General features: G+C 42.0%; 1 protein-coding gene across 5 annotated transcripts in view; it reads left to right on the forward strand.

Moving 5' to 3' along the window:
• The window catches only part of LOC115184575 (calcium-transporting ATPase type 2C member 1), a 61062-nt gene extending 44141 nt beyond the window's left edge, over nt 1-16921 (forward strand). For all 5 annotated transcript variants that reach the window (XM_029745432.1, XM_029745435.1, XM_029745433.1 and 2 more), the window contains exons 10-26: nt 1249-1315; nt 1979-2103; nt 2202-2299; nt 2651-2746; nt 2940-3029; nt 4619-4723; nt 4894-5050; nt 5175-5345; nt 5522-5619; nt 9089-9139; nt 9559-9725; nt 9882-9950; nt 10057-10173; nt 10688-10835; nt 13991-14086; nt 14210-14351; nt 14796-16921. In XM_029745432.1, the coding sequence (XP_029601292.1) occupies nt 1249-1315; nt 1979-2103; nt 2202-2299; nt 2651-2746; nt 2940-3029; nt 4619-4723; nt 4894-5050; nt 5175-5345; nt 5522-5619; nt 9089-9139; nt 9559-9725; nt 9882-9950; nt 10057-10173; nt 10688-10835; nt 13991-14086; nt 14210-14351; nt 14796-14923 (1925 nt within the window). In that variant the 3' untranslated portion in view covers nt 14924-16921. The remainder of the gene's footprint in view (nt 1-1248; nt 1316-1978; nt 2104-2201; nt 2300-2650; nt 2747-2939; nt 3030-4618; nt 4724-4893; nt 5051-5174; nt 5346-5521; nt 5620-9088; nt 9140-9558; nt 9726-9881; nt 9951-10056; nt 10174-10687; nt 10836-13990; nt 14087-14209; nt 14352-14795) is intronic.
• The last annotated feature ends 8 nt before the right edge of the window (nt 16922-16929 follow it).

Raw genomic sequence — 16929 nt, forward strand, 5'->3', positions numbered from 1 at the left:
TAGACACCCACCAAGTTTAGCCCTCACCAAAGTCAGATTTACTATAAGAAAAATGTTATTACCTTTGCTGTTCTTCATCAGAATGCACTCCCAGGTCTTCTACTTCAATAACAAATGTTGGTTTGGTTCAAAATAATCCATAGTTATGTTCAAATATCCTCTGTTTTGTTCGTGCGTTCAAGACACTATCCGAAGGGTAAATAAGGGTGACGCGCCCGACACGTTTCGTGACAAAAAAATTCTAAATATTCCATTACCGTACTTCGAAGCATGTCAACCGCTGTTTAAAATCAATTTTTATGCAATTTTTCTTGTAAAAAAGCGATAATATTCCGACCGGGAATCTGTGTTTTAGTACAAAGAGAGAGAAAATAAAAACATGGGGTCGCCTCGTGCACGCGCCTCAGCCCATTGTCCTCTGATAGAGCACTTACCAAAGGCGCTAATGTTTTTCAGCCAGGGGCTGGAATTACATCATTCAGCTTTTTCCCGGGTTCTGAGAGCCTATGGGAGCCGTAGGAAGTGTCACGTTACAGCAAAGATCCTAAGTTTTCAATAAACAGAGTCCAAGAAGCTCAAGGAATGGTCAGAGAGGGCACTTCCTGTACAGAATCTTCTCAGGTTTTTGCCTGCCATATGAGTTCTGTTATACTCACAGACACCAACAGTTTTAGAAACTTTAGGGTGTTTTCTATCCAAAGCCAATAATTATATGCATATTCTAGTTTCTGGGCAGTAGTAATAACCAGATTAAATCGGGTATGTTTTTTATCCGGCCGTGTAAATACTGCCCCCTAGCCCTAACAGGTTAATACTGTCTATATAGTGTTAATACTGTCTATATAGTGTTAATACTGTCTATATAGTGTTAATGCTGTCTATATAGTGTTAATGCTGTCTATATAGTGTTAATGCTGTCTATATAGTGTTAATGCTGTCTATATAGTGTTAATGCTGTCTATATAGTGTTAATGCTGTCTATATAGTGTTAATGCTGTCTATATAGTGTTAATGCTGTCTATATAGTGTTAATGCTGTCTATATAGTGTTAATGCTGTCTATATAGTGTTAATACTGTCTATATAGTGTTAATACTGTCTATATAGTGTTAATGCTCTCTATATAGTGTTAATACTGTCTATATAGTGTTAATGCTCTCTATATAGTGTTAATACTGTCTATATAGTGTTAATGCTCCTAGCCAGTACATGGCTAACCACCACTAATGAGTGTTGCCATGGGTTTCAGGGGTGATCATGCTGGTTGGTTGGCTCCAGGGGAAACACTTATTAGACATGTTCACCATCGGTGTCAGGTAAGCCCCAATTTGTATATTCCATATATGCAAATATTACAGTGCTTTGTATAAATGATGTGTTGCCGTTGTTTCTGTCATTGTCAACATATCCCAAGATATGGGCATGTTCTCTACCATAGACGTCTAATCCAACAACACAGTATGTTTAGTGTTCCCCAGGGCAGAATGCCATGTGAAGGATCTTTTGATAACACTAATTCATTCAGTGTGACATCTGAGTAGGTTAGCAGAGCATAATGGGGGATTTGATGGTTGTTACGGGGGTGAACGCAGTAGTGTAAGGGTTAGATTAAACTTCCTGTCATGTCAGTGCATTTTGTTATTTTTTAAGTTTTAAAAACACTGTAATACAATCACACAATTGGGGTCATGTCATTGTGGTGATTTTAGCAAGGCAGTGTTTTCTCTTTCACAAGAGATCAGAGATTTTCTCATTCCTCATCACTTTGCACCGTCAGTACCTCGGGGTGTGCAGCTAACCTTGTTAACCTGTATTTACATTACAGTGAAAGTGTTCTTTTCTCACACCTGGAAGGTGAAGTGAGGTGTTGTGAATAAAGTTGGTAGGAATGCCAATGTACACACTGTGTACTCTCTTCAAGTAAAGACTTAGCGGTTTTCTGCTCTCGTCTCCTCCCTCTTCCTCCCCTCTTACCCAAGCCTGGCGGTGGCAGCCATCCCTGAGGGTCTACCCATCGTGGTGACGGTCACCTTGGCCCTCGGTGTGATGAGGATGGTCAAGAAGAGGGCCATTGTCAAGAAGCTGCCCATCGTGGAGACACTTGGTAGGGTCTGGCGGAGGTGAAGTGAGCCGAGCGTGTGTGTGTGTGTGTGTGTGTGTGTGTGTGTCTAATTTGACCCCATCACTTCCTCCATCACCCAGGCTGCTGCAACGTCATCTGCTCAGACAAGACGGGGACTCTGACCAAGAACGAGATGACCGTCACTCACCTGTTCACCGCTGATGGACTACATGTTGAGGTAGACTTGTGTGTGAGGCTAGCCTTCCCTGTAGCTCAGTTGGTAGAGCATGGTGTTTGCAACACCAGGGTTGTGGGTTCGATTCCCACAGGAAAAAAATGTATGAAATTGTATGAAATGTATGCATTCACTACTGTAAGTCGCTCTGGAGCGTCTGCTAAATGACTAAAATGTAAATGTAAATGTAGTTTAGGACTGTTATTTAGTCATCTGGCAAGGTCCTTACCGTAAATGACAATGTGTTCAGTCAATTTATCTTGTGAAATGAGGGTTTACATCCAAAATATTTTGGGGGGATGTTTGTTGATCTTCATTGTTTTGCTGTGTCCTCCATGTTGTCCTCTCTGCCAGGTGACGGGCGTGGGTTACAACGGAGCTGGGGAGGTGTTACTGCACGGGGAGGAGATCCACGGCTTCTCAAACACCTCCGTCAGCAAGATTGTAGAGGTGAGAAACTGGGACAGATATGTGGTCATTGGGGTAAATCTCAATACTCTGAAGGGATGAGTTGGTCTGCACTCATGTAATAACGCCGGAGAGACACAGAACATGTGGTGAACTGTCCCTCTACGACGGCATGGATAAAGGATCTGGGCTAGCATCTGATGTCATAACCGCCTGTCCTTCTGCTCTCTGATAGGCTGGTTGCATATGCAATGACGCTGTCATCAGGAACAACACCCTGATGGGACGCCCCACTGAGGGGGCCCTCATCGCCCTGGCCATGAAGGTACATACATACATACATACATACATACATACATACATACATACATGTGTATATACACATTACATTGCTAGCCGACGCCGTTAGCACCCTGGCCACAAAACAGTAAGCACACACAAGCGTTATGTGTCTGTGAGAGCCCTTCAGATTAACACACAGGGGTTATATGTGTGTCTGTGAGAGCCCTTCAGATTATTCACACACAGGGGTTATATGTGTGTCTGTGAGAGCCCTTCAGATTATTAACACACAGGGGTTATATGTGTGTCTGCGAGAGCCCTTCAGATTATTAACACACAGGGGATATATGTGTGTCTGTGAGAGCCCTTCAGATTATTAACACACAGGGGATATATGTGTGTCTGTGAGAGCCCTTCAGATTATTAACACACAGGGGATATATGTGTGTCTGTGAGAGCCCTTCAGATTATTAACACACAGGGGTTATATGTGTGTCTGTGAGAGCCCTTTAGATTATTAACACACAGGGGTTATATGTGTGTCTGTGAGAGCCCTTCAGATTATTAACACACAGGGGTTATATGTGTGTCTGTGAGAGCCCTTCAGATTATTAACACACAGGGGTTATATGTGTGTCTGTGAGAGCCCTTCAGATTATTCACACACAGGGGTTATATGTGTGTCTGTGAGAGCCCTTTAGATTATTAACACACAGGGGTTATATGTGTGTCTGTGAGAGCCCTTCAGATTATTAACACACGGGATATATGTGTGTCTGTGAGAGCCCTTCAGATTATTAACACACAGGGGTTATGTGTGTGTCTGTGAGAGCCCTTCAGATTATTAACACACAGGGGTTATATGTGTGTCTGTGAGAGCCCTTCAGATTATTCACACACAGGGGTTATATGTGTGTCTGTGAGAGCCCTTCAGATTATTAACACACAGGGGTTATATGTGTGTCTGTGAGAGCCCTTCAGATTATTAACACACAGGGGTTATATGTGTGTCTGTGAGAGCCCTTCAGATTATTCACACACATGGGTTATATGTGTCTGTGAGAGGGGTTATATGCTGTGTTGTCTCTCTTGTCGTGACGTGTGTTTTGTCCTATATTTTTTATCTTAGCCCCCGTCCCCGCAGGATGCCTTATGCCTTCTGGTAGGCCGTCATTGTAAATAAGAATTTGTTCTTAACTGACTTGCCTAGTTAAATAAAGGTAAAATGTAAATAAATATGTGTGTCTGTTCAGATTATTACACAGTATCACAGACAAAAACAGTAGACTAGCAGGACCAAGTCTCATGCCCTGTGGGAGCGACTGCCTTGGTAACAGTGTGTGACTTGACAACGCTGTCGTAATTACAATTGGAGATGGAAACTCGTGTGTGTGTGTGTGTGTGTGTGTGTGTGTGTGTGTGTGTGTGTGTGTGGGTGGGACACTTCCAGACTCGGTTCGATGACTGTGTGTTACCAACGAGAATACACACTCCTACAAGTGTGACTAGAAAACTAACCAGTCCCCAGAGGGAGAAACTATCACATGCTCACTGTCTCTGGCAGACACACACACACACACACACACACACAAAGATGAACAGAAGCCGGTCACCAAAGTATGTTCCCTGCAGATGGGTCTAGAAGGGCAGCAGCAGGAGTATGTACGTCTGGAGGAAAACCCTTTCAGTTCAGAACAGAAGTGGATGGCTGTCCGCTGTGTCCACCGCACTCAGCAGGTCAGTCAGCCCAGAGCACCAACACCCTTACTCCTTTCCACATTCACTGTCTCTTCTACGTAACATGGACACAGCAAAGAGCCATTCTATCTGTAGTAGTGTTGTCCTATGAGCTTCAGTGTGATGAATGTGTCATGGTGTTTTCTGTCCTTGGTGATGTGTTACCTCAGGACCAGCCAGGTGTGTATTACATGAAGGGGGCTTATGAGCAGGTCATCCGCTTCTGTAGCTACTACCACAGCAAAGGTACAACACTACCTCTCAACCACCAGCAGAGGAAGCTCTACCAGCAGCAGAAGAGTTACATGGGATCCTCAGGCCTCAGAGGTAAAGGGGGTTGGTGGAAGTGGCCAGTGTCATTGGCCTGATTCCAAGTAAAGCCCTACCTTTTTTCCTTCGGGGATCGCTAAAGTAACAACAATGTAATCTTCTGTCTTGTTTTCCGGTGCAGTTCTGGCTTTTGCGTCGGGTTCGGAGATGGGCAACCTGTCGTTCCTGGGCCTGGTGGGCATCATCGATCCGCCCAGGTCAGGGGTCAAAGAGGCTGTGGGCACGCTCATCAGCTCAGGAGTGGCCATCAAGATGATCACTGGAGACTCCCAGGAGACCGCTGTGTCCATAGGTGAGGCGCGCTCGTTTTCCTCTCTTCATCTCTCTCTCCCTCTTGTAACTTATCTCCCCCCACTTGTAACTTGTAATCTCCCTCTTGCAACCTCCGAGATACATTTTTTGCAAAAACGAATGATGAAATGGGGATGCAATATCTGACCGTGCGTGTGTGTCCTTGTGTGTCCTCAGCGGGCCGTCTGGGAATCTACACCAAGGGCTCCCAGTCTCTGTCTGGAGAGGAGGTGGACCAGATGGACCTCCGACAGCTGTCTCAGATGGTTCCCAGGGTAGGAACATATCAACACAGGCAGGCTCTAATACACTGTGACTTTCTCTGACTCACAATCCTTATTCTTTAACCTGTTGAGGATCTTATCCCGATCTTATCCCGGTATTGGGATTCATTGTCATGTGACCATGGCGGGGAATTCAAAACTGCAAGAGTAATCATTTCAAAAAATCAAATAATCAACTATTTTCCTCCATTTGAAAGATATATCTTCTAAATCTAACCACGCTGTCCGATTTTCAGAGGCATTACGGAGAATGCATAAAGTTAGGTTATGTGAGGAGAGTACATTGACAATAGCTGCGTGTAATGTTTAGCCAATTCAAAGAAGGGCATCAACAGACAGAAAACTAGCTAGAATTATGCACTTACCTTTGACAATCTGCATCAGATGACACTCATAGGACATTATGTTATACAATACATGCATTTTTAGTTCCATCAAGTTCATATTTATATCCAAAAACAGCATTTACAGTCGCGGTGAAATTCAGAATTTTTTTCGGCTCGAATGCACCCAGTGAATCCAGCATTACAAATCACGGAATTACTATTTGAAAACATTGGTAAATTATAATATTGTCATTCAAAGAATAATATATTATCATCTCGTAATTGCTACCGAATGGCCAGATCTCAAAATAACTTTACTGGGAAATCACATTTTGCATAAACTGGGTACTATGCTAACAACAATAAGCTATATGCTAAGCTAAGCTAAGCTATACCGTTAGCATTAGCATCATCTAATATCGATAATAACATTCTAAATATCCCCTTACCTTTGATTATCTCCATCAGAAGGCGCTGCCAGAGATCCCAGGTCCAGAACAAATGTGGTTTCTTTTGACAAAGTTCATAATTTATGTCCAAATAGTTAGCGTTCAGTAGGCTCCCACAAAATGAGGTGGGCAGTGTAAAGTCACGTCGAAAAGCTAAAGAAAACCTAGTAAATAATCTATTTACGTTTGTTTAAACATGTCAAACGTTGTTCATCATTAATCTTTTGGTCCATTTTTAACGTGAAACATCAGTAAACATCAGTAATATTTTCACACAACCTATCAAGTGTCTAGAATAAACGATAATGACAAAGGCACTCTTCTCAGATTCATGCGCAGGCGCAAAAAATGAAGTGATGACGTGTCAACTTGTAAGCTTTCTTATTCGGTCAGTATTCATCACAGATGCTTCCAACAACTTTCTAAAGATCGTTGACATCTAGTGGAAGCAGTAGGAGTTGCGAACTGAATCCTTTCTCACTGTGGTATCTTTAAAACAATGACACTAAATAGTACAGTCACAAAATTCTCATTTTTTTTAATCTATTTTTCACAGGTTTTTGCCTGCAATATGAGTTTTGTTATACTTACAGACACCATTCAAACTGTTTTAGAAAATTCAGAGTGTTTTCTATCCGAATGTGTAAATAATATGCATATCCTAGCTTCTGAGTTGGTGTAGGAGGCAGTTAAAAATTGCCACATATTTTTTTCAAAATTCTCAATACTGCCCCCGTGGCCCGTAGAGGTTAACTTCTTGGGGCTATGTGGGACGTTAGCGTGCCACCCGTGGCGCACCCTATCAACAGCAGGTGCATTTCAAGAGCGGCAAATTTGAAACCAAATAAATGTCAAAATTCAAATTTCTCAAACATACAACTAACTTACAGCCTTTGAAAGATAAACATCTTCTTAATCTAACCACGTTGTCCGATTTCAAAAAGGTTTTACGGGGAAAGCATAAAGTTAGGTTATGTTAGGAGAGTACATTGATAATAGCTGTGTGTAATGCATTGTCGATTCAAAGACAGGCGTCACCAAAACCATAAAATCAGCTAAAATTATGCACTAACCTTTTACAATCTCCATCAGATGACACTCCTAGGACATTATGTTAGACAATGCATGCATTTTTAGTTCTATCAAGTTCATATTTATATCTAAAAACAGCATTTTACTATGGCGTTGATGTTCAGGAAATCGTTTCCCTCCAATACCGGCAGTCAAGTCATGACAACAAAATAATTAATTAATATTAGAAAACATTGGTAAAATATTATATTGTCATTCAAAGAATTATAGATTTACATCTCTTGAACGCAATGGACTTGCCAGATTTAAAATTAACCTTACTGGGAAATCACACTTTGCAATAATCTGAGCACTGCGCCAGAAAAATACGCATTGCGATACAGACTAACCGCCATGTTGGAGAGATCTAAAATCGAAAATACTATGCAAATAATCCATTACCTTTGATTCTCTTCATCAGATGTCACTTCCAAAGAATCCCAGGTCCATAACGAATGTAGTTTTGTTCAAAAAAGCTCATCATTTATGTCCAAAAACCTCCGTGTTGTAGCACATGATCTAAGCCAGCCGGACTTCACTTCACTTCAAGAACGGAAAAAATATATTTACGTTCGTTCAAACATGTCAAACGTTGTATCGCATAAATCATTAGGGCCTTTTTTAACCAGAACATGAATAAAATTCAAGGCGGACCATTGGGTTCTCTTTTAAAACGTTTCGGAATGAGAGTACCCACCATCAACTCGCGCGCAAGGTGTCTAATGGGCCATCGCCATTCCAAGGCTCTTCTTCAGTCAGATCTCAGAGTAGAAGACTCAAAACACTTTGTAAAGGCTGGGGACATCTTGTGGAAGCAATAGGAAGTGCCAAAACATTCCTCACCCCCTTTGTTTTTCAATGGTATAGGCTTAAAGTCAATTCAACACATCAGGTATCCACTTCCTGTCAGAATCTGTCTCAGGGTTTTGCCTGCCAAATGAGTTCTGTTATACTCACAGACACCATTCAAACAGTTTTAGAAACTTTAGGGTGTTTTCTATCCATATATAATAAGTATATGCATATTGTAGTTACTGGGTAGGATTAGTAACCAGATTAAATCGGGTACATTTTTTTATCCAGCCGTGAAAATACTGCCCCCTACACCCTAACAGGTTAAATAGTATCGAGTGTACCGTCTTCACATAGTAATTGTCCTAAGTGGACAAATAAAGTTGTTGGAATTGAATAGAATACCTTCATTACGTTCACATGTACATTGTAAATGTGCATCAAGGAACAGATGCACACGCTGCTCTTGCTGATATCACTTATTTGTGTTAAAGCTTACATGTCTCCCTCTTGGCCTTCGTCAGAGCTTTTATTAAATGTGAACATCATCCTTATCAAGCTGTAAAACACTCAAACACAGGGCTGGGTGAACAGGGCTGGGTGAAACAGGGTGATGTCTAACAGGACTGGGTTAACAGGGTGATGTCTAACAGGGCTGGGTTAACAGGGTGGTGTCTAACAGGACTGGGTTAACAGGGTGATGTCTAACAGGGCTGGGTTAACAGGGTGATGTCTAACAGGGCTGGGTGAAACAGGGTGATGTCTAACAGGGCTGGGTTAACAGGGTGATGTCTAACAGGGTGATGTCTCTGCCTCCTCCAGATCGTGGTGTTCTACCGGGCCAGCCCCAGACACAAGCTGAAGATAGTCAAGGTGAGAACCCAGCCAAGTGTCAGCCAGCTGGCATGAGATGATGTGTGAATGCCTGTTCTGCGTAGGCAGAGCCTGGCCTGGCAGCATGTGGCTCCAAAGCCCTGGGAAGTCTCTAGAAACTCCCACCGCAATTTGTGACATTCAGTCACGGGGAAGTGTCTACGGTATATACCTGGTGGTTTTCCAGTCACTAGTGTTACGAGTGCTAGTGAAGAAAATGAAAATCACACAATTATTAGAAAATGCACTCCATAATTTCAGATCCCTTTAATCTAAAAGAATGAGTTCAATCAAGATCAGGGAACTCGATTCATTAACTAAAAACTGTTGTGTTCTTTCAGGAGTTTAATTCATGACTATAATGTGGATTTATTACAAGGTTTGACTGTTCTATCTCCTCGCTCCCTCTCTCATTCCAGTCTCTCCAGAACATTGGTGCTGTGGTGGCGATGACGGGTGATGGTGTGAATGATGCCGTAGCGCTGAAAGCAGCAGACATCGGCGTTGCCATGGGCCAGACTGGCACTGACGTTTGTAAAGAGGCAGCAGACATGATCCTAGTGGACGATGACTTCCAGACCATCTTGTGAGGAAACTTTTAGAAACAGTTTGCAGTAACACTTTATACTCTTAACCAGTTTGCTAATTCTTTTGGGCTTCAAAGCCATCATGATTTCCAGAAATGTGTCTTTGCTAGGATAGAAAAATGAGTTAAGATTTCTGTCATTCTGTTTCGTCCTAGGTCTGCCATCGAGGAAGGGAAAGGCATTTACAACAACATTAAAAACTTTGTCCGCTTCCAGCTGAGCACGTGAGTGATGGAGAGCTACCTTTTTGATAAAGAGATTCCTTGAAACAATGCTATATGGGCCACTTTGTTGTAAATATGATTAAATTGGCATTATTGTGTTTCCTAGGAGCATTGCAGCGCTCACCCTCATCTCCCTGGCAACGCTGATGAACTTCCCCAACCCTCTGAATGCCATGCAGATCCTGTGGATCAACATCATCATGGACGGACCTCCCGCTCAGAGGTGACACTACACAAAGCATTATGGGAACTGTATTCTTTTGTCATGAAAATGGTCTGCTCTCAGTTTCACAAGATTTTATATAAGAATTTAAGAATTTGGTGTCATTTAAGAATTTAGTGTGTGCTTATATCTGTCCTGTTTCACACATGTACAAGTGTGTATTATACGCATTTGTGTGAAATGGAAATGCATTTTTTGCATATCCCAACCCTCGGAGAGTGGGGTCACGGCCAGGGTCAGCCATTATCAACGGTAACCCTGGAGCAATTAGGGCACAGCGACAGATTCTTTTTTTCACCTTGTCAGCCTGGGGACTCAAACTAGCGAGCTTTCGCTTACTGGCCTAAATCTCTAACCGCTAGGCTACCTGCCCAAATCTCTAACCGCTAGGCTACCTGCTGCTTTCATATTTAAATCCACCAGATTTAAAGTCACAATTACTGATGCTTTGTGTAAAAATAGTTTGTGGTAATTACCGTAGATGGAAATCCATGTAATCCTCTGTCATCCTTAGTCTGGGAGTGGAGCCAGTGGATAAGGATGTGATCCGGAAGCCTCCGAGGAATGTAAGGGACAGCATCCTCACGCGCAGTCTGTTAGTCAAGGTGCTGGTGTCGGCACTCGTCATCGTATGCGGCACCCTGTTCGTCTTCTGGAGAGAGGCAAGTAGTTGTAATCATAGTAGTGTTCTTGATCATTCAGGAAAGCATGATCAAACTTCTATCAAATCAGTATTATGACTGGCCTGTTACAATCAGTATTATGACTGGCCTGTTACAATCAGTATTATGACTGGCCAGTTACAATCAGTATTATGACTGGCCAGTTACAATCAGTATTATGACTGGCCTGTTACAATCAGTATTATGACTGGCCTGTTACAATCAGTATTATGACTGGCCTGTTACAATCAGTATTATGACTGGCCTGTTACAATCAGTATTATGACTGGCCAGTTACAATCAGTATTATGACTGGCCTGTTACAATCAGTATTATGACTGGCCTGTTACAATCAGTATTATGACTGGCCTGTTACAATCAGTATTATGACTGGCCTGTTACAATCAGTATTATGACTGGCCTGTTACAATCAGTATTATGACTGGCCTGTTACAATCAGTATTATGACTGGCCTGTTACAATCAGTATTATGACTGGCCTGTTACAATCAGTATTATGACTGGCCTGTTACAATCAGTATTATGACTGGCCTGTTACAATCAGTATTATGACTGGCCTGTTACAATCAGTATTATGACTGGCCTGTTACAATCAGTATTATGACTGGCCTGTTACAATCAGTATTATGACTGGCCAGTTACAATCAGTATTTAGACTGGCCAGTTACAATCAGTATTTTAGACTGGCCAGTTACAATCAGTATTTTAGACTGGCCAGTTACAATCAGTATTTTAGACTGGCCAGTTACAATCAGTATTTTAGACTGGCCAGTTACAATCAGTATTTTAGACTGGCCAGTTACAATCAGTATTATGACTGGCCTGTTACAATCAGTATTTTAGACTGGCCAGTTACAATCAGTATTTTAGACTGGCCAGTTACAATCAGTATTTTAGACTGGCCAGTTACAATCAGTATTTTAGACTGGCCAGTTACAATCAGTATTTTAGACTGGCCAGTTACAATCAGTATTTTAGACTGGCCAGTTACAATCAGTATTTTAGACTGGCCAGTTACAATCAGTATTTTAGACTGGCCAGTTACAATCAGTATTTTAGACTGGCCAGTTACAATCAGTATTTTAGACTGGCCAGTTACAATCAGTATTTTAGACTGGCCAGTTACAATCAGTATTTTAGACTGGCCAGTTACAATCAGTATTTTAGACTGGCCAGTTACAATCAGTATTTTAGACTGGCCAGTTACAATCAGTATTTTAGACTGGCCAGTTACAATCAGTATTTTAGACTGGCCAGTTACAATCAGTATTTTAGACTGGCCAGTTACAATCAGTATTTTAGACTGGCCAGTTACAATCAGTATTTTAGACTGGCCAGTTACAATCAGTATTTTAGACTGGCCAGTTACAATCAGTATTTTAGACTGGCCAGTTACAATCAGTATTTTAGACTGGCCAGTTACAATCAGTATTTTAGACTGGCCAGTTACAATCAGTATTTTAGACTGGCCAGTTACAATCAGTATTTTAGACTGGCCAGTTACAATCAGTATTTTAGACTGGCCAGTTACAATCAGTATTTTAGACTGGCCAGTTACAATCAGTATTTTAGACTGGCCAGTTACAATCAGTATTTTAGACTGGCCAGTTACAATCAGTATTTTAGACTGGCCAGTTACAATCAGTATTTTAGACTGGCCAGTTACAATCAGTATTTTAGACTGGCCAGTTACAATCAGTATTTTAGACTGGCCAGTTACAATCAGTATTTTAGACTGGCCAGTTACAATCAGTATTTTAGACTGGCCAGTTACAATCAGTATTTTAGACTGGCCAGTTACAATCAGTATTTTAGACTGGCCAGTTACAATCAGTATTTTAGACTGGCCAGTTACAATCAGTATTTTAGACTGGCCAGTTACAATCAGTATTTTAGACTGGCCAGTTACAATCAGTATTTTAGACTGGCCAGTTACAATCAGTATTTTAGACTGGCCAGTTACAATCAGTATTTTAGACTGGCCAGTTACAATCAGTATTTTAGACTGGCCAGTTACAATCAGTATTTTAGACTGGCCAGTTACAATCAGTATTTTAGACTGGCCAGTTACAATCAGTATTTTAGACTGGCCAGTTACAATCAGTATTTTAGACTGGCCAGTTACAATCAGTATTTAGACTGGCCAGTTACAATCAGTATTTTAGACTGGCCAGTTACAATCAGTATTTTAGACTGGCCAGTTACAATCAGTATTTTAGACTGGCCAGTTACAATCAGTATTTTAGACTGGCCAGTTACAATCAGTATTTTAGACTGGCCAGTTACAATCAGTATTTTAGACTGGCCAGTTACAATCAGCATTTTAGACTGGCCAGTTACAATCAGCAGTATGACTGGCCAGTTACAATCAGCAGTATGACTGGCCAGTTACAATCAGCAGTATGACTGGCCCGTTACAATCAGCAGTATGACTGGCCCGTTACAATCAGCAGTATGACTGGCCCGCTACAAGCAGCAGTATGACTGGCCCGCTACAAGCAGCAGTATGACTGGCCCGCTACAAGCAGCAGTATGACTGGCCCGTTACAAGCAGCAGTATGACTGGCCCGTTACAAGCAGCAGTATGACTGGCCCGTTACAAGCAGCAGTAGGAGTATGACTGGCCCGTTACAAGCAGCAGTAGGAGTATGACTGGCCCGTTACAAGCAGCAGTAGGAGTATGACTGGCCCGTTACAAGCAGCAGTAGGATTATGACTGGCCTGTTACAATCAGACTGTGTATTGTTTTTGTGTTCATAAGATATGTTTTTTTCCCTGGGACATTGTTGCCTTCTTTGATAATATGGCTGATGTTTGTTTATTGGTCTACTGTGTACTGTAATGACGCTGTGTACTGTAATGACGCTGTGTACTGTAATGACGCGGTCTGCTGTGTACTGTAATGACGCGGTCTGCTGTGTACTGTAATGACGCGGTCTGCTGTGTACTGTAATGACGCGGTCTGCTGATTTACTTTTGATGTGGAATGTGTGTTTTCAGATTTAATAAATGCGTGAAGCCAAAAAATGAAACGCACTGATCACATTTAATAGTGAATCCAAGCCAATCCCTACCTATTTCCTGTATCAGTTGACTGATTGATTCCATCAATGTGTTTGTATCTCCTCCTCTCAGCTTCAGGACAATCTGATCACTCCCAGAGACACCACCATGACCTTCACCTGCTTTGTGTTCTTCGACATGTTCAATGCCCTCAGCTCCCGCTCACAGGTGGGTGCACTGCTGTGCCCTGTACAGGATGAAGGATCTGAGAGATTAGTGGGCAGAAACATGTCACCTAGGATCTGTTGTTGATTCATGATGACGGTCTCTGTTTCTCCATCTTTCTGTCAGACTCGTATGGTCCATGAGATGGGCCTGTGCAGTAACAAGATGTTCTGCTATGCGGTGCTGGGTTCCATCATGGGCCAGCTGGCGGTCATCTACTTCCCTCCACTGCAGAGTGTCTTCCAGACAGAGAGCCTCAGCATCTTTGGTAAGAAAGACATGTTGGCCCACTGAGCTAAAGATTAAACATAAGCCTTCAGGGCCCGTATTCATAAAGCGTCTCAGAATAGGAGTTCTGATCTAGGATCAGTTTAGCCTTTAGGATCAGAATCATTTGGAGGGTGCTTATATTTGTCCTGTTACACACGAGTGTGAAATGGAAACCATTGTACAGTGCCCCTGGGAGCAAATTAGTTAAGTGCCTTGCTCAAGGGCACAGCGACATACTTTTCACGGTATTCAAATCAGCGACCTTTCGGTTACTGGCCCAACGCTCTAACCTCGGCTACCTGCCGCCGTAATGAATGGACGGGGGGGGGGGGCCTGATCCCTACATCAGCTCTCCTGTTCTGAGATGGACCCTGGTCTGTTAGTGATGGAGGTGAGGGTTTATATGTGCTATAGTAACAGTCCGTCTCTTCTTCCCTTCCAGACCTGCTGTTTCTGGTGGGCCTCACGTCCTCTGTCTGCGTGGTCTCTGAGGCCATAAAGTGGGTGGAGAGGTGGAGAGGGGAGAGAAGAACCACAGTGGCTGAAGAAGACTCCTTCCACCATGTATGACGCACATTGCGTTCTGTGTGACAGAGTAGATAGGGGAGAGGAGGGGGCGGGGCTGGGTTGTTTGTGGGTGGGGGGGTACATGTAGATGGGATGCAATGGTTTTTTGGTCTGAACACAGGGACTGGAGAGAGAACTCAAACAGTTGTCGCTTGCTGGTATTCACTGTTCAGTCATGGATTGGAAGTGGGCGAGGAGGATCTCAACCTTACAGTACCCCCCTGCCCTCCACCTCTCCCCTGCGAGAAGCATTGGCGTGCTGCTTTCAGACTGTACCATCCTCCAGGAACTCAGGAGGGGATATATTTATGAGACGTTGTAACTGTTGTTCATGTGCCAACTATTCATGTCTATGGTGTCGTGATCTGAGAGGACAATGTCACTGCTCGTAGATCAGCTACTCACGTCATTAAGACCAATTAAGGACAGCATAGTTGTTTGTAGAGCAACTATTCATGTCTTGGGGTTCGTGAACATAAACAGAATTTTGTAATGGTTCTTATTCGTCATCACCTTGCTTCGAGTGCAGGTATCTAACCATAGCTTTGTGGAAGTCTAGAGATGTTACTTTCATGCATTCCAGCTTTTCATGCTCGTAGCAATCTCACCATCAACATGAACCAATTAAGGATTGATAATTGTGAGCATACTTTTGTTTTGTTTTGGTATAGACTTTAGGAAGAGTTGACCACTAAACCTTGTTATTTTGGTGGTTGAATATAATACATTTTCTTCAGAAGATAGATATAAGTTCTGTTTGGTTTTTCTCACATTATGACTGATGTCCTTCATTTGGCGTTTCATTTAATTCCACTCTGGCTATCTATTTAGTTGCCCCTGGAGACACTGTTTTGGACCATCACTCCTCAGTTTATTTTTCCAGTGAGAAGCAGTACTATACAGTTAATTGTATCCCAGTCCCCACTCTCCCAGCCACGGTCTGCCTCCCCTACATCTTTCACTTGTCCTGTATCAAACCTACATTATTTTTTCCATTTTGGGAATTAACTGTTTGCTTTGAATGAAAGGCACAGAGATATTTGGTCAAGTGCTGTCAAAAATGTTATTTTTCCTGTGTTTTATATATATTTTTACACTGAGGTTGGAATAGTACTGTAAAGTTATGATAATGCCCTTTTAGTGTAAGAGCAGTTTGAAAAAGCCACCTGAAATTTCAGCCTGTTTTAGTGGAATGGAGTTTTGGCCTGCCTGATGACATGCCAAAAATAGCTGCTTTTCAGTTTTCCCCTCCCCACTCAGCCACTCCTAGACAGTCATAGCAACATTTTTGCTTGAGGAAATTGCTCTTGCTAAGAAGTTATTTTAGGTTGTTTTTGACTGCTTTTTGATTGAAGAAAGTCACTTTAAGGTACTTATGTTACCCAGAAATTAGTTGATATTGAGATAAAAAAACAGCCGCAGTGGGCCTTTTTAATATTCTGCCTCTATTTTACACACTGTAAATTAAGTGCAAATATTTATCTCCTTGACAACCATTTACTGTACATGCACTGTTCATATACATTTTGCTTGTGTTTTGGCCATTTTAAGCAAATTTTTCTCTTCATGCTCTTTCCAGAAGCCTCTGAGGCCTTGTTTTGGTAAAGCTAGACATACCTGGGTTGTATTTCACAATGCAGACTCACTCAATTAACAAGCTTGTTTTGATAATCATTTACATTAAATATAATTGAATTCCCATGTTTATAAAGACCAGTTCAGTTGATAATGGGTTATTTGAGTCATACCCATTCCAGGTTTATTTCTTTATGAACCAGGAGAGGGAGTTTCAGCATTTTTAGGACGGAGCTAATCCTTTTAATGTTGCTTTCTGAATTAGTTTCTCTGTGCCATGGATATGGCAACAAAAGTCCTTTGGTCCATTTCACAGGCCAAATCAGCTACAATAATTTTTTATTTATGATTTGTTGTGTGTTGCACAGCTGAAGACAGTACTCTGTTGTGATGGTATGAGAATAAATCTGTACATATATACTTGAAGTGTGTTT

This window comes from Salmo trutta, chromosome 3, assembly GCF_901001165.1.
Source record: "Salmo trutta chromosome 3, fSalTru1.1, whole genome shotgun sequence".
NCBI classification, from domain to species: Eukaryota; Metazoa; Chordata; class Actinopteri; order Salmoniformes; family Salmonidae; genus Salmo; species Salmo trutta.